Source organism: Bufo bufo, chromosome 3 (genome assembly GCF_905171765.1).
Source record: "Bufo bufo chromosome 3, aBufBuf1.1, whole genome shotgun sequence".
Taxonomy (NCBI): Eukaryota; Metazoa; Chordata; class Amphibia; order Anura; family Bufonidae; genus Bufo; species Bufo bufo.
In genome coordinates, this window is record NC_053391.1 from 179,254,890 (window position 1) to 179,280,802 (window position 25,913).

The 25,913-nt window shown below is 44.5% G+C and overlaps 1 protein-coding gene across 3 annotated transcripts in view; it reads right to left on the reverse strand.

The window, feature by feature from the left end:
• The window catches only part of LOC120994900 (G-protein coupled receptor 1-like), a 653,505-nt gene that overhangs the window by 433,524 nt on the left and 194,068 nt on the right, over positions 1-25,913 (reverse strand). For all 3 annotated transcript variants that reach the window (XM_040423783.1, XM_040423781.1, XM_040423782.1), the window contains one exon: positions 25,143-25,230. In XM_040423783.1, coding sequence (XP_040279717.1) covers positions 25,143-25,230 — 88 coding nt within the window. The remainder of the gene's footprint in view (positions 1-25,142; positions 25,231-25,913) is intronic.

Here is a 25,913-nt window from a genome sequence, read left to right on the forward strand (position 1 = left end):
GCGGTTCTTTCACCTTGATATTTAGGTTAACCCTATCACTACCGGCAGTAATATTAGAGGCAGGCTGTGGCAGCATCATTATGCCTAATGCAGCTCACAGTGGGCAGGGCCCAGTTGAGGAAGATATGCCTCAGGTTGAATTAACCCCTTCTGGGGATGATTGTCAAACAGTGATGGCCCCTGCGGATCATTCCCTGGCCTTTCAAACAACACTATCTAATGTGATTGCTGCGGCTATGGGATCAATGACTTCGGTCATATCCCAATCCATTGCCCAGGACCTTGCTACCCATCCAGCTGCCTCTCCCACCCCACAGCCCGCTACAATTTCTAAACCAGCCGGGCCAGGGCCATCAGCCTCCAGAAAACGCTTGACTGGTGACGATGTTTCCACCAATGTTGGCGCGCTAGGTCCGCGCAAAAGAGCCTGTACGCGTCAGGCAGAACGCACGCGCAATTGGAAAAGTGCTAGAGCACTACAGGATTTGGATTTCCGACTCTGAGGTCGGATCCGAGGAGGAGGCTATGAATGACGCCTTTGAGGAGGCAGAGGAGGACCCATCAGGGGTAATGGATGATAACCCTTTACCCGGGTGTAGCTCCCTGATGTCCGCTGCAGAAGGTATGCCTGCAGCTTTAACGGATCCCTCTGGGGAACCCTTGTTCGACCCAGATTCGCTCCACCACCCCCGTTCGGCGGAGTGGTTACCGTTGGAGCACGTTTCCAAATATTTGGAGGCTAGAGTGCGCTGTCCTCTTTCCAAAGAGGCTCGCAATAAGCTTAGGGCGGAATGCCCCAGACCCGTCATCCCTAACAGGGTATGCGAGACTCCGGCTGTCGACCCCAAAATGACGCAGTTCCTCGCCAAATCCGGTTGGAACCCGCGTAGGGGTCTGGAGTCGGCGCTAAGATCCTGCCAGGATAAACTCCTTGACATCTTTGGCCCGCTAGCTAAACTATTTGACCTGGCGGAGGTGGCAAAAGCCGAAAATAAACAGGTTGATCCGGTAGAGCTGCGCGAATGGGTACAACGAGCCATTTGCATAGTGGGGAACGTAAATACGTCCTTAGCTATAGAGAGGCGAAAGGCCATCCTTTTCAAAATCGAGCCCAAATTATCAAACCTAGCTCTTACGGAGGCTGGTAAGGAGGCCCAGGGCCTTTTATTTGGAGAACCTTTCATCAAGGACCTAGGGAGGTTTGTGGGGGCTTTCACGGCCCTAGACAAAGCCCAAAGCTCTATGAAGAGAGTTTTCCACGGTAGGGTCTCTACCAGGGCCGGCAGCTTCAGGGGCCGCCTGTCCGGCCGTGCCCAGTTTCAGTCCCGTGGTTCGGGCAGAGGCTCCCAGAGGTCTACCTTCCAGGAGCATAGACGAGAGCAGTCATCGTTTTTCCCTTCACGAGGAAGTTCAAGAGGATACAGAGGATACAGAGGAAATCCTAATTCTAGACGTCCCTACGGTGAGTCTACCAACTCATTTCAGTTCTTTAAATGCTTGTGTAGGGGGCAGACTACGTCTTTTTTCTCCAGCTTGGTCCCGTATCACCTCAGACCAATGGGTCCTATCCACGGTCAGGGGTTTCCACATCGAGCTTACGTCCTCCCCACTATCCATCCCACCTCCACACCCTGTAAGGCTCTCAGCGGAAAACCGCATACTGGTCGACTCAGAACTGTCGGATCTTGTCCGCAAAGGAGCCATAGAACCGGCTCCGATGTCCCCTTGCCTGATAATCAGCAATATTTTTCTAGTGGCAAAGAAGGGGGGCCAACTTCGGCCTGTTATCAATTTACGCGCCCTCAACGCGTTTGTCAGATACCGCCATTTCAAGATGGAGGGCATCCATCTCCTTCGGGACCTCCTGCAGATGGGCGATTGGATGGTCAAGCTGGACTTGAAGGACGCTTATCTTACTGTCCCAGTAGCGGACGCGTCCAGGAACCTTCTCTGTTTCTCTTGGCAGGACAGGATTTGGCGATTCACGTGCCTCCCTTTCGGCCTCTCTTCAGCTCCTTGGTGCTTCACCAAGCTGATGCGCCCGGCTATGGCATGGCTACGCAGTCGGGGAGTTCGCCTCATCGTATATCTGGACGACATTCTGATCATGGCCCAGAATCGGTCGGTACTGCTGAATCATCTTCGCTGGACCATGGATCTTCTGTCGGATCTGGGTTTCCTCCTCAATCAGGAGAAATCCTGCCTCACCCCGTCTCGCGAGATGGAGTTCTTGGGGTTTCTGGTGGATTCCACGGCAGGGACACTCAGCCTACCTCCGGCCAAGGTTCGGTCAACACGGAAGGAGTTGTGCAAAGCCAGGTCATCTTCCCAGATCCCTTTGCGCCAACTAGCCAGGATCATAGGTCTGCTGGCCTCATCTATCCAGGCGGTTTTCCCAGCCCCGCTCCACTACCGGGCTCTTCAGCGCCTGAAAATTTCACCCTTACGGGCGGGAGCTTCCTATGCGGATTGGATCTCCCTGGACGAGGAGACCAAGGAGGAGCTATCCTGGTGGATCCACAATTTGCAAGCTTGGAACGGCGAGGCTATCTTCGGCCATCGTCCGGATTTCGTGGTGGATTCGGATGCCAGCCTGTCGGGCTGGGGAGCTCACTGCGAGGGGATCACAACTGGAGGCGGTTGGTCAGAGGCCGAGGCAGGATTCCATATCAATGCACTGGAACTGTTGGCTGGATCATTCGGGATCAAGAGCTTCACAAGAGACACGGCCAGATCCTGCATTCAACTACGCATGGACAATGTGTCAGCGGTGAGGTACATCAACGGCATGGGCGGAACCCGTTCCACCATCTTGTCTCGTTTGGCGAAGGATTTCTGGGACTACTGCCTAGACAAGGAGTTGATTGTTTTGGCGGAATATCTTTCAGGCGTCCAGAACATTCATGCGGATTGGAGTTCTCGGTATCTTTCAGATTCCAGCGACTGGCAGCTAGATCCAGCGGTGTTCCGTTCCTTAATGTCAGTTTGGGGTCCTTTCTGCATCGACCTATTTGCTTCCCGTCTGAACTCGCAACTACAACGCTTTTACAGCTGGCACCCGGAAGCCGAAGCGGTGGACGCGTTCCTGCAGGATTGGTCCAGAGATCTGCTCTACGCGTTTCCTCCATTCCAGCTGATTCCCAGGACCCTGATTCAAGTACGACGTTATTCGGCGGATCTGGTGCTGCTGGTCCCGTTTTGGAACTCCCAGTCGTGGTTTCCCCACCTTCTGGAGATGATAGAGATCCCGTACCTGCTCCCGACATCTCAGACTCTCCTCCGAGGTCCGAATCAAATGCATGGGCCCCAGGCACCAGAAGATCTTACCAATCAGCCTGGGGATCTTGGGCTCGCTGGTGCGTGGCTAGGGACTTGGATCCCGTATCGGCACCTGTGACGGAGATCTTACATTTCCTATCTTCTTTATTTGACCAGGGCAAGGCTTATCGCACAATCAGCCTGTTCAGATCGGCTATCTCTGCCTCTCATCAAGGTTTTGATGGCACTCCGGCGGGGCAACATCCTTTAGTATGTCGTCTCCTGCGCGGTTCTCGGATGTCTCGTCCTCCTAGGCCTAGATTTTCTGCCACTTGGGATGTGTCTTGTGTCCTTTCCTTTTTATCTTCTTGGCCTCAGACTGCGGACCTTTCCCTACGGCAACTGTCGGCGAAGCTCGTCACCCTTTTTTGTCTGATTTCCTGCAAGCGGGTTTCAGACGTCCGGGCTTTGGACTATGATGCCCGCTCGTACACCCCGGAGGGGGTCTCCTTTGACATCTCTAGGAGGACTAAGACCCACATACGTTTGGTCGCTTATCCTGCTTTCCCGGCCTCGCCTTCACTTTGTCCAGTAGCGTGCCTCAAGGAATATGAAGCTCGCACTTCTCTTCATCGGTCACGAGAGTTTCCGCAGCTTTTCTTTTCTACCATTCGTCCTTTTGCCCCAGTGACCACTCCCACGCTGGCTAGGTGGATGAAGTGGATCATGGAACTTGCGGGCGTAGACACTTCAATTTTTTCGGCGCATTCCGCTAGGGGGGCATCTGCTACCTCTTTGGCGGTTTCTGGCGCCAGACTGGAGGACATTTTGAAATTGGCGGACTGGTCCAGAGTATCAACGTTTAGGGAATTTTATTTTCGGCCAGGTCCTCACGTTTTCTCATCAATTATTGAGAATTTATCTTAACTTTGAACTTGCAATACGAGCCTCCGGGTATTGTAATAAAATCAGATGATTTTCCTATTTCATGACGTAAAGTCATGATTTTATTAAAGACACGGAGGCGAGTATTGCCCACCCTATGTTTTTCCCTCCCTATTTTGGGTTTTAAACTAGGAATGATTTTGACTGTGTGACATTTGCATATTGCTTTAACTCTGAGTTTTTCCTGAAGTAGGTTTGTCGCAACCATTTGTTTGTGGATACAATGTCCCAATTTGCTTCTATCATGGTTCTGTTTTTCGCCTTTTTTCAGGTTGAGATCGGCCTACTAGGCGGTATCCTGTGGTCTACGTCTTGGTTCGGAGGGTCGGCAGTTCGGTTCCAGCCGATCGTGTGATGTGGACAGCTTCAGGAGATTCTTCAGCGTTGTTCCTGTTGTTCCAGTTCGTTGCCGGATGGATGGCGGTTTTTGTTCCCAGGCTGTTCCGGTTCCTGGTTAGCGGTTCAGTTGGACTTTTCGGTTTGGACTTACAAAGAAAGAGGAGGTTTTGCAGGCGGTGTGGCCTGTTATAGGGGGACTATGGGGAGGGGCTGATCACATGTTTCAATATTTTTCTATTTTCTTTGCTGCTATTGGTCAGAGTAAAGAAGGAGAATTGCAATACTCGCCTCCGTGTCTTTAATAAAATCATGACTTTACGTCATGAAATAGGAAAATCATCTGATTGTATCTCATATTTAAAGGGGTTTTCTCATTACCAACATTTATGACCTATTCACCCGATAGGTGATAAATGTATTCAACGCTGGGGGTCTAATCACTGGACCACCATTTATCACAAGAATGTGGGTTCTCAACTCCCCTCTGCGACCACTGCTCCATTCACTTCTATGAGACTGCCAAGTAGGTCAGTTGGCTACTTCTGTCAGTCAAATAGAAGTGAATGGAGTGGTGGTCATGCATGCACACCATCACTCAAGTTAGTGCTGCAGCATCTTCCTCAACCAAAGATGTCACATCTGTCCATCAGTCCTATCGTGCAGGTCAGTCCCATTCAAGTGATTGGGACTAAGCAGCAATACCAAGCACGTGCACTATACAATGCATGGCTTTGTGCTTGGTATACTGTGAAGAGGCATGTGCTGTGGCCCTCTAAAACAACTACCGTGAAAGTAGGTCATCACTATGGAAAACCTCAATAAGATGTGGACCAAGTAGTGACTTCGTGTTCAGCAGTTTTTACAGGGAATCAGTTATTCAAATTAATATCTGTGCTGTGTCCATCAGAGGGCGAGCCATTCTCTACACAGGCTTGTAGAGGAGGTCCCCAAAGGTCCTTCTATAACTGCAACCCTGTCCTCTTAGAGCTGATGGAAAAAACTGGACAACCTCTTTAAAATGTGTCAAAATAATATTTCTTATGGCTCTGCTAAACATGCACCAAAATGCTTTTCGCCAGTAGTTGCTTTGTACTGAATGTTACTATTCAACTTGACACATATTAGGAAGCCCAAAACTGCAGTTTACCAAGAAAGAAACCAAGGTTAAAATAATAAAAAATGATTAGGTCAGTTTGGTACCATTATATTACTACGCTAAGTCATCTTTAAAGCTATATCATATCATAATCATTTTATAATTACAAAACTGAATACGGTACACATTCATTTTTTTTATGTGGCGGTCACATTCTAAATATTGCAGCATGGATACTGGATGTGGAATCTACAATTGAATTGTCCCCTGCAAACACTATTTCAGTTCTTTGAAGGGTTAAATGGTCTGCCATATGCCACCCAATGTTATGCAAGTGGGTGTGGACCCACTGTGCCATTGACTGGCTATACTCTGGAGGGGCGTGACTAAGCAACTACCTGGTATTCACTAGAGCCTCTGATGGTGAGGATAGGCTTGGGCCAATCCAGAGCAGTCCGCGAGTCAGTGGCAGCTGACTAGGAGGTCAGGGATACCGCTGCAAGCACCAAGGGGAGGTACGTGGTCAGGAAGTCCGAAGTCAGGGCAGGGTGAGATCAAGCAAAGTCCGTAAACGAAGTCCAAGGTCAGAGGCAAGCAGCAAACAGGTGGCAAAATCCGATAAATCCAAAAGCAGGGTTCGGTACCTAGAAAAGCTAGTGACCAAGACTTGCTCAAGCGCCTTCCTGGGGCAGGAAGCGCCCTTAAAAACTTCCTGCAATCCAGCCATAGGCTGGTGAGACAGAGGGCGTGTACGTGCTGGGAAGAGAGACACACCCATGCAAGTCCGAACAACAGCACAGGACTCAAGCAGGAAGTAAGCTCTGGCATGGAGCACAGATACAACAGTTAAGCTACTTGCTGCCCGTGCTTGTCAGCATGGTGCATGGCAGCAGGAGGGTGCCCGCGGGTAGGTGCAGCAGCGTCAGCACGAACTTCTGGGCTGACACCCAATACAGAGCAGTTCTGATCTTGATGGATTTTATTATTCTTAAAACTGCTCTGCATTGGGTGCCATGGGGCAGAGCATTTAACAAGCTCTGTACTGGACAGCATCATGTATGGCACATGAGGCTTAACTGTTCGGGTCAACCTTCGGCATTTGTCATAATACTGTATTGCCATGAAACCTTGGGCTTGTCACCATGACTGCTGCAAGGTTTTGCAGATACACCGGGTTTAATGCTCAATGCAGCCTTCATATGACAGCAGTTGTTTAGCATTCTATGTCTGTTATGTAGAGCTCAAGGCAACACCAGCCTCTGCAGTCTAACAGCAGGGCACATGTAGGCCTGCTGGTGTTATGGCACCTGTGAAAGTCTATTTGTCATGCTCCTTCTGCGCACTATCAAAAAATCATGCCAAATAACTAGCTGCACTGCCAATAAATAGGAAAGCGGTGTAAATTGTGATCAGATGATGGCACTAGACCAGAAAGCAAAATGACATTTGTAGGGCATATCCAACATCTCCTAAATGCCAAACTTTCTTGTAGTCAAGGGCTTAGAAATCAGTAATGTTGTATTAGGCAGCAGATAATGATACATTGTGATATAACAAATCAGACTGTATTCACATTTGCTTCAGACCCTCTCTTCACTAATTCCATCATATATGTTAATTAGCGATAAGCAAATTTCTTGAAATTGGATTCAGATTCAATTCAGGCAAAACGATCAGGTGATTCAATCCGGTCCAAATAAATTTAATCCAAATTGAAAATGGTCCCACAAAAAAGTTGTGAAGGACATTCTGAGGTCTTCTAGGACTGTATGAAACTCATGTCAAGCTCTTTAAGTGACAGTGACATACATGCTATGGGTAAATGGATGGTAGCTGGTGACAACAAACAGCCTGTTTGATATCACACTGCACTCTCAGAATTTTTACATAAAAAATGGTCTGAAAATGTTTCACATTTTGATGGCAAATGATTAAAAAAAATGGCGAAATTTTTTGAAATCTGTCCAATCTCGCCAAAAATTCTGATTTAGAATTGATCCGAAATGACAGATACCACAATAGAACCCCAGCTAACTCAAGTGTACAGTGCCTTGCAAAAGTATTCACCCCCCCCTTGACTTTTTTCGTGTTTTGTTACATTACAGACTAAAGTTCAATGTTTTGTTAATCTGAATGTTATGTGATGGATCAGAACACAATAGTCTTAGTTGGTGAAGTGAAATAAGAAAAATATATACCGTATTTTTCGCCCTATAAGACGCACCGACCCATAAGACGCACCTAGGTTTTTGAGGAGGAAAATAAGAAAAAAAATATTTTGAACCAAAAGGTGTGCTTTCGGTGGGTTTTGAACTAATTGTGGTCTGTGGATGGCGCACTGTTATGGGGATCTGTGGGTGACGCACTGTTATGGGGGATCTGTGGGTGACATTTATGGGGGATCTGTGGGTGATGCACTGTTATGGGGGATCTGTGGGTGACACTTATGGGGGATCTGTGGGTGACACTTATGGGGGATCTGTGGGTGACACTTATGGGGGATCTGTGGGTGACACTTATGGGGGATCTGTGGGTGACACTTATGGGGGATCTGTGGGTGACACTTATGGGGGATCTGTGGGTGACACTTATGGGGGATCTGTGGGTGACACTTATGGGGGATCTGTGGGTGACACTTATGGGGGATCTGTGGGTGACACTTATGGGGGATCTGTGGGTGACACTTATGGGGGATCTGTGGGTGACACTTATGGGGGATCTGTGGGTGACACTTATGGGGGATCTGTGGGTGACACTTATGGGGGATCTGTGGGTGACACTTATGGGGGCTCTGTGGGTGACACTTATGGGGGCTCTGTGGGTGACACTTATGGGGGATCTGTGGGTGACACTTATGGGGGATCTGTGGGTGACACTTATGGGGGATCCGTGGGTGACACTTATGGGGGATCCGTGGGTGACACTTATGGGGGATCCGTGGGTGACACTTATGGGGGATCTGTGGGTGACACTTATGGGGGATCTGTGGGTGACACTTATTGGGGTCTCTGGATAGCACTGTTATGGGGATCTGTGTATGACAGTTATGGGGGGGGGGGATCTGTGGATGACACATATATAGCATCTTATGCTATGTGTCATCCACAGATCCCCTCCATAACAGTGTCCCTGTAGTGAATGACCCTCAATACAGGGGGTGGGGGTCGCATCTGCTTTTATAATGACAGCGGGGCCCGTGCAGTGACTGTATTCTACTACACAGGCCCCGCTCACTGTATATTATTGTATCTGTAATAGTTAATTGTTATGTATATAATCGGGTAATCAGCGCCTGTATACTTACAACTACAAGCGCTCGGTAGCAGAGAGGAGGGAGGAGGCAGGGCGGGAGGACGGGCTCTGGCAGCGTGAGTCACTACGTCATGCGCCCACGCCGCCTGCTTCATTCATAAAGTGGGCGGCGCAGGAGCGTGACGTAGTGACTCACGCTGCCAGAGCCTGTCCTCCCGGCCTGCCTCCTCCCTCCTCTCTGCTACCGAGCGCTTGTAGTTGTAAGTATACAGGCGCTGATTACCCGATTATATACATAACAATTAACTATTACAGATACGATTATAAAGTGAGCGGGGCCCGTGTAGTAGAATACAGTCACTGCACGGGCCCCGCTGTCATTATAAAAGCAGATCCGACCCCCACCCCCTGTATTGAGGGTCATTCACTACAGGGACACTGTTATGGAGGGGATCTGTGGATGACACATAGCATAAGATGCTATATATGTGTCATCCCCAGACCCCCCCCCCCCCATAACTGTCATACACAGATCCCCATAACAGTGCTATCCAGAGACCCCAATAAGTGTCACCCACAGATCGCGGCCGGTGTATCATTGAAAATTCAGCAAAATAGCCTTAAGACGCACTGCTATTTTCCCCCCACTTTGGGGGGGGGGGGGGAGTGCGTCTTATAGGGCGAAAAATACGGTAAATAAAACTATTGTTTAAAAATCGAAAACAGAAAATTGGCATGTGCGTATGTATTCACCCCCATTGTTAGGAATCCCATAAAAAGCTCTGGTGCAACCAATTACTTTCAGAAGTCACATAATTAGTGAAATGATGCCCACCTGTGAGCAATCTAAGTGTCACATGATATATATATATATATATATATATATATAAACACCTTTTTTGAAAGGCCCCAGAGGCTGCAACACCTAAGCAAGAGGCATCACTAACCAAATACTGCCATGAAGACCAAGGAACTCTCCAAACAAGTAAGGAACAATGTTGTTGAGAAATACAAGTCAGGGTTAGATTATAAAAAAAATATCCAAATCTTTGATGATCCCCATCAAATCTATCATAACCAAATGGAAAGAAAATAGCATAACAGCAAACCTGCCAAGAGACGTCCGCCCACCAAAACTCACGGACCGGGCAAGGAGGGCATTAATCAGAGAGGCAGCACAGAGACCTAAGGTAACCCTGGAAGAGCTGCAGAGTTCCACAGCAGAGACTGGAGTAAAGTAACACTTGAGTGGTTTAAGGGGAAACATGTAAATGTGTTGGAATGGCCTAGCCAAAGCCCAGATCTCAATCCAATAGAAAATCTGTGGTCAGACTTAAAGATTGCTGTTTACAAGAGCAAACCATCCAAAATGAAGGAGCTGGAGCAGTTTTGCAAGGAGAAATGATCAAAAATCCCAGTGGTAAGATGTGGCAAGCTCATAGAGCCTAATCCAAAGCGACTTGGAGCTGTGATTGCTGTAAAAGGTGGGTCCACAAAGTGTTGACTTTAGGGGGGGTGAATAGTTATGCACATTGACTTTTTGGTTATTTTGTCCTATTTGTAGTTTGCTTCACAATAAAAAATAAAAAAAAATCTTCAAAGTTGTGAGCATGTTCTGTAAATCAAATGATGCAAATCCTCAATCGATAGGGGGTAAATACTTTTGCAAGGCACTGTAAGTCAATGGTTTCTGCTAGTATCCACTGGATCTGACATCTGTGATGGACGCACAGTGGCTTCCATTGTGAACAATGATGCTACATCTCTACAGGTATGCACTGGGGCAGACATACCGTATATGAATCCTCTGCAGCGGTACAGTGACCCACTGTCACCATCATCTTCCTGCTGTTAATTAGATTGCATGTAAGGGACTGAATTAATGGTCTGAATTAATGGTACTTCATGGCTCATGGTTACTAGCAGATCATTAGACAGACATAAGCGAGTGTTCGATAATGAACTTTGGGGGATCAGGGACCCATATATGGTTCTTGTACAGGGGCCCTCTGATGCCTGTTTCCATCTGTGGTTTGTACAGTATATATACGGATGCTGTTAGTGGCTCCAAGATGTTGTATACCAATGCCACTGAAGTGGGTACATGATTGCTTCATGGAACCACCAGTCTATTATGTTGTTATAGAGTAGATGCTGTCTTGTGTAGCGGAGGCAAAATTAAAACATCAAATATATTAAATGGTGAATTAAAGAATTGGTCCAGTACAGAAAACCTATGTATCAAAAAGGTTCTTCCAATCATAAGCTGATTATTCATGGGATCCCACTCTATGGTGTCCTTGTGCGCACAGTAACCCTTCATGCCTTACCAGTCATTTAAACAAGACAATATCAACCAGTCGAAGACATTTTGTAGCCAGAACCACATTAAATATTTTAGAAAATGTTTATTTCCCCTTTAACTATACTGTATTAATGACTGCTATTCTGTATATAATCTAACATACATATGCCTTAGCATGTTCTGTGCTGGTTTGTAAACAAAATACTGCCACCATGTGGATGGATGACCACATGACACACTAAGGCATTTATATATGTGGGCCAACAGAGGGGGACTTGACATCTAATTGTTTATATTATAGAGGACACTGTGGCCCACACTACAACGGCATTACAACTATTTCTAATTCAACTAAGTAATTTTCGTGAACATGGATATATCTATACGCAGATTGCAGTCATTTTCCTGGAACTCTACCCTTAAAGAGTCACTGTACTTTCGCCCAATTTCATTTTATTTAATAGAAATTGGTGTAAATAGCAAATTTCTAAGTCACTTAATTTAAAAACAAATATGCCTGCATGCACCTGAAAAAAAGCTGTACAGCCATGGCCACTAGGGGCCTCACTTCCACCTAACTTGCAGTCCACTGCTTGTTGTCAGGCAAGAACCATCCCTGGTAACAGAGACTAGATGCGAGAGAGGAAGTAGGGGCTTCCTGCTTCTAAATATCACAGGAGCCTCCTGCCTTTCTTTAAGTGTGATTTATCCTTCCTTATCAGCTTTTTGAGCTTCATAGAAGAAAACAAAGATAGGGGAAAGTAAGGGAAGTGAGGCTACTGCATACAGAAGGGAGTCACCCACTGCTTCGGAGAGAAATGGATCTAGCTATGCAGCTAAAAAAGGGAAAAATAATGCTGAAAGACTTTAGGGAAGCCCAAACATAACTGTTCCTTCACAGTTATGATTGTACAAAGAAGCACAGCCATTATGCAAACTTTATGCTTTATGTGGATGCATCAGGCTATGTACTAGTAGCTTCATAATTACATACAAAAACGGTTTCAAAATCAATCTCCTCCTCAAACCCCAAAAACTTAGGTAATAAAAAGTTCACTATGTCAAAGTGCTCCATCTCCAGACAGTCTGCCAGGTCCCTTTGCAAAAAAATGAAACGGCAGCCAGGCTGTTACGATGTAGCCAAATGAAAAGTCTACAGAAGAAATATACCGCCGTCTGTCGATGATGTCAGTGCATGTATGTGGCCAAGAATAAAAGGTCATTTCAGCCCACAAGGCACCACAGAGTCTCTGAATATTTTATGTGACATAAATACTGCCACATAACAGGCCTAAAGTGCCATTGTGCAGCTCTGTGCTTTTAACCGCTTTCTGCAGCTCACTCCTCATCCATATTTGTTAGCTGCACTTACTACTTTATATATATATATAATGTATTCATGTACTTCGCCATTAAATATGTTACTGTTATACATATCTACCTACATACCGACATCTCAGAAGACAACATTGGTGTCCACTGATTCGTAACGCAGAAGTGTATAGTATTCAATGACATGACGTTACACAAGCATAACAAGCTGAACTGGATGGATGTATGTCTTTTTTCAGCTGTAACTATGTTACAGTTTTGTCTACAAAAAATGAATGTCAGAAATTCTGAGTAAGGCTCCTGGCATTTTTTTTTTTACCAGTATAAAAACTACCAGAATATGCTCATGTGCTTTATTTAGTACACTTGCATTTTTTGCTATTGTGGCATTTTTTTCTAAATGGCAGTGTGAACTGCATTTTTTTTTTTTCTCCTATAGTGACAGAGATGTAAAAACACCAGAAAAAAATGCCAGCGCTGAAACATGCTACTCTTTTGAAATGAAGGTAGAAAAATTAAAAAAAATGCCACCTAATGAATAAAAACGCCAGGAGAAAAAAAACACTGTGTCCTGCAGTTCATATTTCCCACAGACCTGCAAAAAAGCCACTAAAATGCAAAAGTGCAGAAATATGCCAAAAAAAAAACGCATGTGTGTAAGCAGCCTAAAGGACTCTTTGCTGCCCATAATAGAGGTTACAAGAGAGTGCTGCACTAGGGGTTTGGGAGCATTACTGTGTACAACAGACACTTTTGTAGTGTAGCAGTAAGAAAACTACCTGTTCATCTGTCCTGATATGGTAAGATGGCAAGTAAGAAAGACCTCATTGGAATATTTGCCTCTTCCAACTGCACAGAAATTAATGTAAAAAAGTGACCACATGATATATTGCATGGCCATATATCCATATACAGGGTGGGCCATTTATATGGATACACCTTAATAAAATGGGAATGGTTGCTGATATTAACTTCCTGTTTGTGGCACATTAGTATATGTGAGGGGGGAAACTTTTCAAGATGGGTGCTGACCATGGCGGCCATTTTGAATCCAACTTTTGTTTTTTCAATAGGAAGAGGGTCAGGGTCTCGTAGGGTGTCTTGCATTGAAATCTGCTGCAATGACCCGGTTACTGCGTTCACCAGACATCAACACAATTTCTATCCGCTCCTCACTTGTTAGCCTCGGCGACATGTCAATGGCTGTAAACAAAGAGAAACTTGTAAATAACTCATGAAAGAATAAAGTTACGTTAAAACCAAGCACACCATTGTTTTTCTTGTGAAATTCCCAATAAGTTTGATGTGTCACATGACCCTCTTCCTATTGAAAAAACAAAAGTTGAATTCAAAATGGCCGACTTCAAAATGGCCGCCATGGTCATCATCCATCTTGAAAAGTTTCCCCCCTCACATATACTAATGTGCCACAAACAGGAAGTTAATATCACCAACCATTCCCATTTTATTAAGGTGTATCCATATAAATGGCCCACCCTGTACATTTTAAGCGGATAATTTAATCAGAAATGAGTTTTTTTTAAATCAGAAGCATTCATAGAATTTTTTAAATTTTTTTAGCTGTTTTTCACAGGTAATCCATTGTTAGTTTACTACTGCTGTGTGCGTACAATATTATCTGAAAGGTAATCCTCACGGTAATAGTAGGTTTAGAATTTGAATAACTGTATAACAGCTGTATTGTTCTCTTGATAGGCCTAGATAAAGATGCTAAAGATTCATTAGCATAATGTGTGATACTCTAAGGGCTCTTTCACATGGGCGTCGCGTGTGAGGACCGGACAAGATGCTGGTGCGTTGCGGGAAAATGCGTGATTTTTCCACGCAAGTGCAAAGCGTTTTAATGCATTTTGCACGCGCGTGATAAAAATCGGCATGTTTGGTACCCAGACCCGAACCCTGACTTCTTCACAGAAGTTCGGGTTTGCGTTAGGTGTTGTGTAGATTTTATTATTTTCCCTTATAACATGGTTATAAAGGAAAATAATAGCATGTGATGGACCATGTGATGAGCGCAGTAACGTCACCAAAGGTCCTTTTCCTCCCAGGTCCTCAAAGAAGAAGAAAGAAGAAGAGCCGGGCTGCGTGAACAAGTGAATGAGGTGAGTTAAAAATTTATTTTTATTTTTTTTAACCCCTCCAATTCTAATTTACTTTGCATTCTGTATTAAGAATGCTATTATTTTCCCTTATAACCATGTTATAAGAAAAAATAATAAAGATCGGGTCCCCATCCCGATCGTCTCCTAGCAACCATGCGTGAAAATCGCACCGCATCCGCACTTGCTTGCGGATGCTTGCGATTTTCACGTAGCCCCATTCACTTCTATGGGGCCTGAGTTTCGTGAAAAACGCACAATATAGAGCTTGCTGCGATTTTCATGGAACGCACAAGTGTGAAAGGGGCCTAATTCAGGCCCTCACGGCATTCAGCTAAGTAGTTTACAGCAACCACATGGACCACAGGAACCTGTAGTCTGAAGATGAATGCTTGACCTCTACGTGAGAGTTTTATGGCCATGCTCTGTGAGGAGGTAAGCGGTGATCATCTATTGTGAATAATGGATCCTGTGTTATATATACAAATATAGGTGATAGTTTTCATTGTAGTTCTACCTGAAATGAGATGACTTCTGAAAAGTGATCTCTACAAAACGGGAAGTGCCAGTCTATTATGAGGCTCAGCAGACAGAGAGGAAACTGCAGAATTTAAGCAACATGGAAAATTTTATGGGTTATCCAACCCCTATAATGTACCCCCCATATGCCCGGGCCCCTAACACAGGTTGTACTTACCTTGCTCCCTGGCAGCCGCGTTGCTCCTGAACCTGGCACGGCCACCACTGCATCTACCCGTCGCACGGATCAAAACATCCAGTGATAAGGGGGGGGGGGGCGTTCAGCCAATAGCAGGCCGCGACAGAGATGAGCCTCCCTAGCATCACCCACGATGCTAGGAAGGCTCGTCCCAGTCGCGGCCTGCTATTGGCATCCCCTCCCCCGCATCGCCAGATGTTTTGATCCACGTGACGGTGAGATGCAGCGGCGGCCGTTCAGAGATCAGGGGCGACGTGGGTGCAATGAAGCAAGTTAAGTACAACCTGTGTGAGGGGTCCGAGCATTAGAGGGGGCATTATAGGGGTGCCCACTGGTCTCACGCATTTACTGGGAATAGGCATAGTTATAATCATTATAAACAATGAGGCTTTTCAGGGGAAGATCTTCAACAGTAATGATATTATATGATTTTATTTTTTCACCATTGATTAATAAACAATAGAAAGGCTAAAATAAATGCTGGATAGAGGGCATTATACATATTGCTCGTGGGAAGTTACAAATGGGCCATTTCAGTTAATGCACTGTAGGTCAGCAAGCACAGAATGCTTTGAAATGCTGAATCAACAGAATTAAAATAAAGCATGCATATTACAGATTACCATTAGACAGGGCACTGAAATAACAGAATAATAACAAGGACATCAGCAAGCTAGGAGTAAGCGTTAAGCCAGATTTCACGGCACAGTGTTCAGCGCTCACATGCTGAATAGGGCCGGCAGTCAGATGAGGTTATTCATTAGTTATTGTATTTGGACAATCTAGAGCTGCGCTATCTACAGTGAGGATAATAGAACCAGTCAGAACCCATATCAGCTACTTCTCTAAGCCGAAAATAATGTCATTTGACCCATAATAAGAGTGGCTAGAATTTTACAGGGCCCTTTGTCAAAGCTTGGAATACTACCTCAAACCTGCACATAATAGTTATATCGCTACTGTTACAACACGGGTGTGGACCCACTTTGTCACTTTAACAGATTTGACTTGGGGCTACTTCCAAGGGCATTTTCTAAGTAACCCCTCTGGTATTCACCTTTTAAACCCTATACTGGGATCTGGACTTCGCTGCAGGGGAACCACCAGGCCGCTACCTCTTGCAGTAGCCTCTTTTCAAGTGACAGCTTACCCACTAGGGTCAAGAGACACCGGTACAAAGTACAGAGGGATCAGGCAAACCTGTAGTCAGGAAAAGGCTGGGGTCAGGCACAGTACATGGAATCCAGTAACCATCCGTGGTTGAGGCAAGCAGCTCAGGGTCAGTACAGAGATCAGGCAGAAGTCAGAACAGGCAGCAAAGGGTCAAAATCCAGGAAACAGGCAGAAGTTGGTACATGGACAAGCTAACGTAAACAGCATATCTTAGTAGGAATTAGTAAACTGGAGCCTATTGCTCAGGCACCGACCTACAGGGAAAGGTGCCTTATGTAACGCAAGATGGCCAGCTATGGGCTGGTGAAGATTATGGTGCATGCACTGGCCGCAGTGGGGTCAGACAGGTGGGTCCGTGCCACCAGAGCTGGCGCTGTAACACCTAAATAGCAAAAGTGCATATACATGGACCTAATGATGTACATCTATCTGCAAGCTGTGAAACCTAAAACAGCCATGTTGTGCCAGTTTAACATATAATACCATGTACCGTATATTATTACACAGGAGCACTAAATGTTGCTCTTCTGGTTAGAAATGTAGAAACTCAGTATGCCAGATATATTTTATTCTAGAAATAATATTTTAAAGAAATAAGCAAGAAAGAAAATTTCTAGCAGAGGATGAAAAATAACTAAAGCTTCATGCCCTGCTGCTAGAGAGGTCTGGGGGAGATATCTTAAATCAGAATAAATCCCTGGATTAAGATCTCATCTCCTGTAATCTAGCACCTATAACCTGCAGAATTTTTACATTCAAGAAAGGCATCCAGGCACTTTGTGAACTTTTTAATATATCATCTATCAAGGTCCTGTGGCAGAGAGTTCCATAATCTTACTGCTATTAGGGTATGTTCACACAACGGATTTTAAAAGCACACTTTTAAAATCAGCACCGAATCCACACAGATTTTTTATTTATTTTAAGGTGCCCTTTTCTGTGCGGTTTCGGGAACATTTTTGGAGCATTATTTGTCGTGTTTTTGGTTCATGTTTTTAATATGTTTTTGGGGTGTATACTTCAATGCAAAACTGCATTTTCTGCTTGCAGTTTTTGGCGCAGATTCAGATAAAAAAACACACACAGACGCGTATGGAGCCAGTGGCGGACTGGAAAGTTAAGGTGAAAAAACCCCCACTAAAAGTGGCCCCATGTTGTAGGCAAGTCCAAATTGACAGAAGGCAGGGCAACACAAGTAAGCGGGGTCAGCAATACTGTCCTAGCAGAACCCTATACCACAGTGCAGCACAATATACTGCCCCAAAGCTATCCCTCTGTGGGGGCCATCAATAGCTGCCATTTTCTGTCCTCCTCCTCCAGCTGTAGGCCACAGTTGAATCCAAGAGGACATGTACGGTCGCTGGCCGGGTACATGCGCACCTAATTCTCATAGATTTAATTACAGCTGAAAGCTCATTATGTACTCAGCCAGCGGCAGAGAGAAGGGTTCAGGTGGCCCCCTGGGCATCGGACCACATAGAAATTTCCCTGTAAAGTCTATGGCAAATCCGTCCCTGTATGGAGCGTTTGGTGCTTTTTTTTCCACTTCCCATTCATTAAAATAGGAAATTCAGCGTGGATTCCGCACCAAGATAGGGCACACTGCTTCATTTTTATTTGCTTTTTTTCATCATGTGCTGCTTCCCATTAAAATACATTTTTAATTCCCTTAAAGAGGGTATCCCATGATTAATGTAAAAATATGAACACTAGACATCACATAGTACATTAGAATCGTTTTCTAATAAAGCTAGAACCAGCTCTGTACCTCACATGGATCCAGGGATCCCCCATACACTGTTCCAGTTGCTCTGCTAATTTTATTTCAAGCTAGCAATGAAGGGGTGTGTCCTTTCTGCTCCAGCTCTCTTCCTATCACAGCTCAGAGAGTGTGCCCTTTAAAAGGGTTGTCTCACTTCAGCAAATAGAATTTATTATGTACAAGAAGTTAATACAAGGCACTTACTAATGTATTGTTATTATCGTTATTGATTCCTTTTTCCATCGTATTATACACTGCTCATTTCCATGGTTACGACGACCCTGTAACCCATCAGCGGTGGCCATGCTTACACACTATAGAAAAAAAAACACCAGCCTATGTGCGCCTCCAGGTTCCTGGCCAACAGAAAGGCCTGCATTTTTTTATATAGCGTGCAAGAAGAGCCATCACTGCTGGATTGCAGGGTGGTCATAACCATGGAAACAAGCAGTGTATAATGCAATGAAAAAATTTGCCTTGCCAGCAAAGGAAGCAATATGGATAATAACAATACATTAGTAAGTGCCTTGTACTAACTTTTTCTACAAGATAAATGCCACTTGCTGAAGTGACACAACCCCTTTAAGCTGCAGCTCTCTCCGTAAGTGTCACAGCTTCTAACAGTATTTATGTCTTGTGTCTGTTGAAGGACGGAACAGAGCATGTGCATCCACCTCAGCAATGTTATTGAGTAGGGATGAGCGAATCGACTTCGGATGAAACATCCGAAGTTGATTCACATAATACTTCATTTGAATACTGTACGGAGCGAGTGCTCCGTACAGTATTATAATGTATTGGCTCCTATGAGCTGAAGTTATTACTTCGCGAAGTCTGTAAAAGTCATTTCCCGAACTTGGGTTTGGTTCCAAGTGGCACCTTGGAACCGAACCCAAGATCGGAAAATGTTTTTTTATAGTACAAATTGATTTATGAAGTTATTATGCGAAGTCTCGCGAGACTTTGCGAAGTAATAACTTCGGCTCATAGGAGCCAATACACTCTAATACTGTACGAATCGACTTGCACGGTGCGCTCCCATTCACTTCTATGTGGAGAGTGCTTGGTGGTGGTTGGACCGGAGTCCTCCAGCCACCCCTTTGGCCCGCTCCGTTCTTGATATAGGTGTGGGTCCCAGCGGTGGCACCGCACCTATCAGACAATGGGGACAAATTCTTGCGATATGCCCCCGTTGTCTCAGATGAGAATACCCCTTTAATTACCTGGTTGCCCTACTCTGGACCCCCCTTCACACACTGGGCCATGCAGTTGAACAGGCCGCACAGGCGATATTTATGGCCCTGCTTGCCTTTATACAAGACCCCGAGAGGCAGTATGGGCCTGTGCTATGGCAGTATATCTCCTAACATTTGACACTGCATCACACTAGGTGAGTACCATCCCAAAGTGGTAACCAACGCATTTTAAGACCACAATAGGACAGCTGCTTCAAACATGAAAATTCTGTGCATTACTATGGCTGCTAACCCCATTTCCTCACAGCAGCATTGCTTCAAGTAGATAATACTTTGCCAGAGATTCTGCAGTAAAAACCTGGGATTATAAATGCCACTATAAAGTAATATATAGGTATGAGCTGTACAGTTACAGTTATGGAATTATAAATGTGTATCAGCAAATGAAAAACCATTGTGTCCCTTGTGCGAACACATATCCCCGTTAGCATTATAAAGTTAATTTGCTTTCACAACCTGTTGGGATCATATTAAATTGCATTATGACATTTACTTATATACATGGGAACCGACGCTGTTAATCTGTGTCAGAAGACTACACGGCTCTTTCTAGTAACATAACAGGATGATGATAACACTAATTAATTCCAAATTGCTTAAAAAAGTAAAAGTGTAAATGTCAGCAGTGAAGGTAAATTAAATATGTACTGAAAATATACCCTGCTGGTTTCATACCGCACATTTCAGAATAGAATACTCTACTTTTCACTTTACTGCCACTGATTTGAGAATCCCTTTAGGAAAGTTCAGTTCACCAAGTCCAGGCCATTACTATTTTTCTAAACGACCTCTTAAAGGGGTTGTCCGGGCTACAGATATTGGTGATCTATCCACAGACAAGGGCATCATTGATGTTAAGCGAATCGAGCTTTGGATCATCGATCTGAAGTCCATTTGGTCATACACTTTGATTTTAATGATGTCTCGGTACAGCATTAAAATGTATGGGCTGCGTTGAGCCAAAATTCGTTTCACCCAAAGTCGCACGAGACTTCGGTGAATTAATTCGGTATTCATTTCTGCGTCTTTAAAAACATTTAAAATTAGGAATCCGAAGTCGGGTTTGGTACCGGCTGGTACCTCGGTACCAAACACGACTTTGGATTCCTAATTTTAAAATTTTTTAAAGACAGAGAAAAGAATACCGAATTAATTCACCCAAGTCTCGCGCAACTTTGGGTAAAACGAGGTTTGCCTACACATAGGAAATACATTTTAATGCTGTACGGAGAAAGGTCTCTGACAACATTAAAACAAAGTGTTTGAACGAATTGACTTCTGATCTATGATCCAAAGCTCGATTCGCTCAAGTCTAGACATCAGCAGGGGTATGACTCCCAGTAACCTCGCTGATCAACTGTTTGAAGGGGCCATGGAGCTTGTGCTAGCCCTGCGTTCTCTTCAATGTTTACTTGCACACCCTCTCCTTTGTAGCGACGACGCAGTGTAATTATAGATATTCTTCCCATCCAAGGGATAAGGTGTGCAGGTAAATATTGAAAATGACACTGCAGCGCTTCCTTCAAACAACCCATAAGCGGGGTTGCCTCGTAAGTTGGACCCCTGACAATCTGATATTGATGGATAGGTCATCAACATCTGTAGCCCGGACAACCCCTTTAAACTGTATATTCTGTATATTCCCAATCACGCATTCCTTTAACACATGTACTTTAAGCGCCACCTTTGCAACCACTTTTTAAATGCTCCAACGTAATCGGAAATTAAAACTAAACTATTTTGCTAATAATTTTGTTCAAAAATATTCTACCATTTTGTGTTTACAGAGGCTGTGCTGAATTATGAGTCTCTATGGTTACAACTTACACACAAATTTTGCGGCGTTTGATACTGCAGTCATACGCTTTCCTGTCTGTCCCGGTTAAGTGGATAAATGGATACAAGGAAACGGGCGCACCATTGGGTGACAATGTAAGAGGAAGTGAAGCTATATTGTGCCAGTCAAAGACTCACCTTCAGTGGTTGTGCAAACATAGGCACAACTTTAGAAGAAGCGTGTAGCGTAATTGTTCCTCTGCACGCCTCTCCGAGGGGGAGGTGAGAGCCAAATATAGAGATGATGGTACACTTTATGGCGTACAAAGATGGATATGATGAACAAGATCTTTTATTGCGACCTAAAAGACAATGTGTTTCACGGAACGCAGTGCCCTTCTTCAGATACAGTAAAAGCAAGCATACCTGAAGAAGGGGACGGCATTCACCGAAACGCGTTGTCTTTTAGCTTGCAATAGAAGTTCTTGTTCATCATATCTAAGAAGTTCTTTGGGCGCCATCAAGCTGTATCATCATCTATATATTTGTCTGTTTGAATGTGTGAACAGGGTTTTGCTTTTAATAATGTATTCAGAAGATCTGGCTGCTGCGGTACATTCTATAAAACGGCAAAATATGAGCAGCAAGGCAGAGAGGTTCACAGAGGTTGCACAAAATATTCTAGATGAAGTGATGCTCTAGAATTGATGGCACATCTTCCAGGGCAAGCCTATTGCAATGAATAAGCTTATCTGAGAGTACCTGACCCTCCTGGAGGACACAGAACAACAGAGCCTTCCCAGCTATAAACAGTCGCACCCCCCCCCCCCCCCCTCTTCCTATAATAGAGCGATAGCCCATATATCTGCAAATAAATAAATAATGCTGTAATTAACACTGTTACAACTTGTTCTCCCTTAGAGATTAACGCTATTAGCTGCTTCAATTGTGCATGACATATAAATGACATTACTGAAAGGCTTCCTGTCTAGGAGGACACGATCCAATGTGACACTTCTTGCCACTCCTCATTATGCCGTCCCTGGTCACAGGACTGCAGAAGTTCTATTTTCCTGAGGTCTTTATATGTCTAATTGCTCTAGCAAGGATTAGTTGTTTGTCTAAAGAGACAGTGATACATTCTATAACGCAGCCACAGTGCTGATAACCAAGGATCAACGGGAGAATAATTCATTTGATGAGATGGCCAGTGGTAGGCGGCTGATATCATGACATCTGTCAGATTAGAAAAATCAACTGTCCAGTAAATTATGCTCACCGTCCTCAACCCCCATTCACACCATGCAACAGACGAAGATCATTTAAATAGGCCTCAAGAAATAGTGTAAAGAGCGGAACAAGAAAACACAATACTAAACTGTATAATTCTCAGTGTCAAAGTGGAACAGACGGTGCAGGAACATCCAAGAGAAAGGGCAGAAGCTACAGACCAAATCAAAATAAGGCCCCCACTTCTGATACTGCTTCTTGACATCACACTTTTCCATCATTGGACAGTATGGTCAATGGGGCAAATTTAGCAATGGTTCTGCTCCAGTTTGTTTAGATTGAAGATCGCTGTTGGATACATCATCCATGAGTGATGATAAAATCATAAAATTTTCACAGCCATGCCAAAACCTCATAATTTCTCCATGAAAAGCAGAAGGTGGGGATTCATGCAGGATGGCTAGCAATGTGATGCGGCCCTGTGCTTGGCATAGTCAGGAGGGAATGTGGCCGGCAATGTGATGGGGCACTGTGGCTGGCATACTCAGGGGGCACTGAGACTGGCATAGTCAGGGGACATTATAGATGCCAATGTGATAAGGCACTGTGGCTGATATAGTCAGAGGGTACTGTGGCTGGCAATGTGATGGGGCACTGTGAATGGCATAGCCAGGGGAACTGACACTGGCATAGTCAGGGGACATTATGGCTGCTAATGTGATAAGGCACTTTGGCAGGGGGGGGGGGGGCAATGTGAATAGCAATGTGATGGGGGACTGTGGCTGGCATAGTCAATTGGGCAATGTGGCTGGCAATTTGATGACGCATTGAGGATGGCATAGTCAAGGGGCACTGTGGCTGGCAATGTGATGAGGCACTGTGGATGGACTTGTCAGGAGGCATTATGACTGCTAAGGCGGTAAGGCACTGTGGCTGGCAAGGTTATGAAGTATTGGCTTTTCTACTGTGTCTCTACCTATTCAACTGTATATCACAAATAGGTGATAACTGTATTTTCTATTTTTATGCTTCTAATTGTGGGTGCGTCTTATAGTTCATTGCATCTTATAGTCTGAAATATATGGCAAATGCTACTTGAAAACAATGCCTAAAAAATGTAAGACTTGCAGATAGATGATAAATGTCGGATTACTGCGGTCCCCACCAAACAACAGGATGGGGGTCCCGTGCTCTTCTCACCACCGTGAGCAGGAATTTAAATGAAGTGGTGGTAATGCATGTGCCCTACTTCTCAATTCAATGTCTATGGGGTTGATGGAGATAGTCAAGGGCTGTACTCATCCATCTCCGTAAACTTTAGAATCAGTAAACTTTAGATCAGAAACTGAAACTCTGGTCTCAGGTGTACACAATATTATGGGGGTCATTTATTATTAGATATACGCCAATTTTTGGAGCATATCTTTCACAGATTCGGTTGTATAGGGGATTTGTGGCAAGGGAGCTGGAGTAGATTTAGGCCTGCTGTGGATGCGCCTAACTTATTTAGAAGCCGGCGTTTATACATAACTTTGGCGCATCATGCGCCAGTACAAGGGTTATTAAGACCAAAGTTTAAAATGTTGGTCATAATAAATTACTCCATATGTGTTTAAATGGGTGATGTACTTACAACAAGCTTTGCAAAAATCAATAGTAAGAAACTTTGTATATCTAATTGTATAAATGCATCTTTCTCCACTTATCAGGCACTTCTTCTCCACCCCTCCCCATCTCCCGAACTGACAACTAAGGGTCCATTCACACGTCCGTGGTATGTTGCGGACCCACAAATTGCGGATCCGCAACACACCCGGCCGACACCCCCCATAGAAATGCCTATTCTTGTCTGCAGCTGCGGACAAGAATAGGACATGTTCTATCTTTTGCGGAGCTGCGAACCGGAAGTTCGTGGCCGCGCTCCGCTAATGCAGAAGCGGAGAGCACATAGTGTGCTCTCTGCTTCACGTCCGGGCCCATAGAGAATTTTGCAGAACGGGTGCGGACCCTTTTGCGGACGTGTGAATGGGGCCTAATACTGCATCTCGAGAGACGAGACCGATTACCAGCTCACTGAGGTACCAGGTTAAAAATCTATGGAGAGGAGATTCACAGAGATGTTGATGCTGGCTCTACTAGGGTTTCTATTTCACAGAAAACAGTTCAGTACTCGTGTAAAATGCTCTCCGTGCTGCTACCGCTTAGAAGAGTGTGCTACAAAGAAACAGGAGGAACGGGAGGAGCAGAATCTATTGTTTTCTCTGTGTGCTGTGCATGAGAGATGTCACAGCAGACAGGAGGAGATTTATTAAAACTAGTGTCAAGAAAACTGGCTTAGTTGCCCATCGCAACCAATCAGATTCCATCTTTCAGTTTTGAGAGCTCCTTTGGAAAATGAAAGGTGGAATCTAATTGGTTGCTATGGGCAAGTAAACCAGTTTTCCATACACCACTTTTGATAAATCTCCCCCATAGTAAAACCAACCATATACCAAGAATAGGCAGATGATGTACCACCACACTTCTACTCACAGACAAATGCAAAATTGTAGAGAAACATCTTGGAAATCAATTACTTACAGTTGGTATTGGTCTGTCCTCATCTCTTTTACTACATTCAGATAAAGGTTCAGTGTAATGGAGCAGACCCAAGCTAGCGCACACCAATCTGTAAGGCAAGAAAGCAAATGTGTTACATTTTTTTACGTAAAATTTTTGTCATTTTATTTTATTTTTTTACAAATACACCCTAGACAGGCTCATATAATACCATACTTCCACCTTATTTTTAGTATTGATTTTACGAATGCCCCACATTACAGGGTTAACTGTTGCTGTGTGGCTTGTTCTCGTGTCACCTCCTCCCACTGGCTTCAATAACTTTCCGATCTATGGTGGTGGAAGGAGAGAGGACTTCTCTGGCCTCTTCTCTATTAACATCACCTCTCCATGAGGACCTAAGCAGAAGCCGGGGGTCGGGATATAAGAGGATGCTCTTTGGCACTGTATGACAGACATGAGGTTCCCGTTTACTCATCAAACTTTGAGACAATTTTCAAAATGTTATTACTTCAGAGTGAGAGATAATTTATATTAAAGTAATAGTGCTTCTACAGAGGGAATACTTAAAGGGGTTATTCCATGAATAATGTAAACAATTAAAATCATACATATTATAGTACATGAAAACCTCTTTCTATCAAAGCTAGAACCAGTCCTGTACCTCACATGGATCCAGATATCTTCTTGTTCATTGGTGCAATAGTTCTGCCAGATTTATTTCAAGCTGTTAGCTTGGGGGGCATGCACTTTCTCAGGGGTCATGTTCTTTATGCTGTAGCTGGTGGCAGT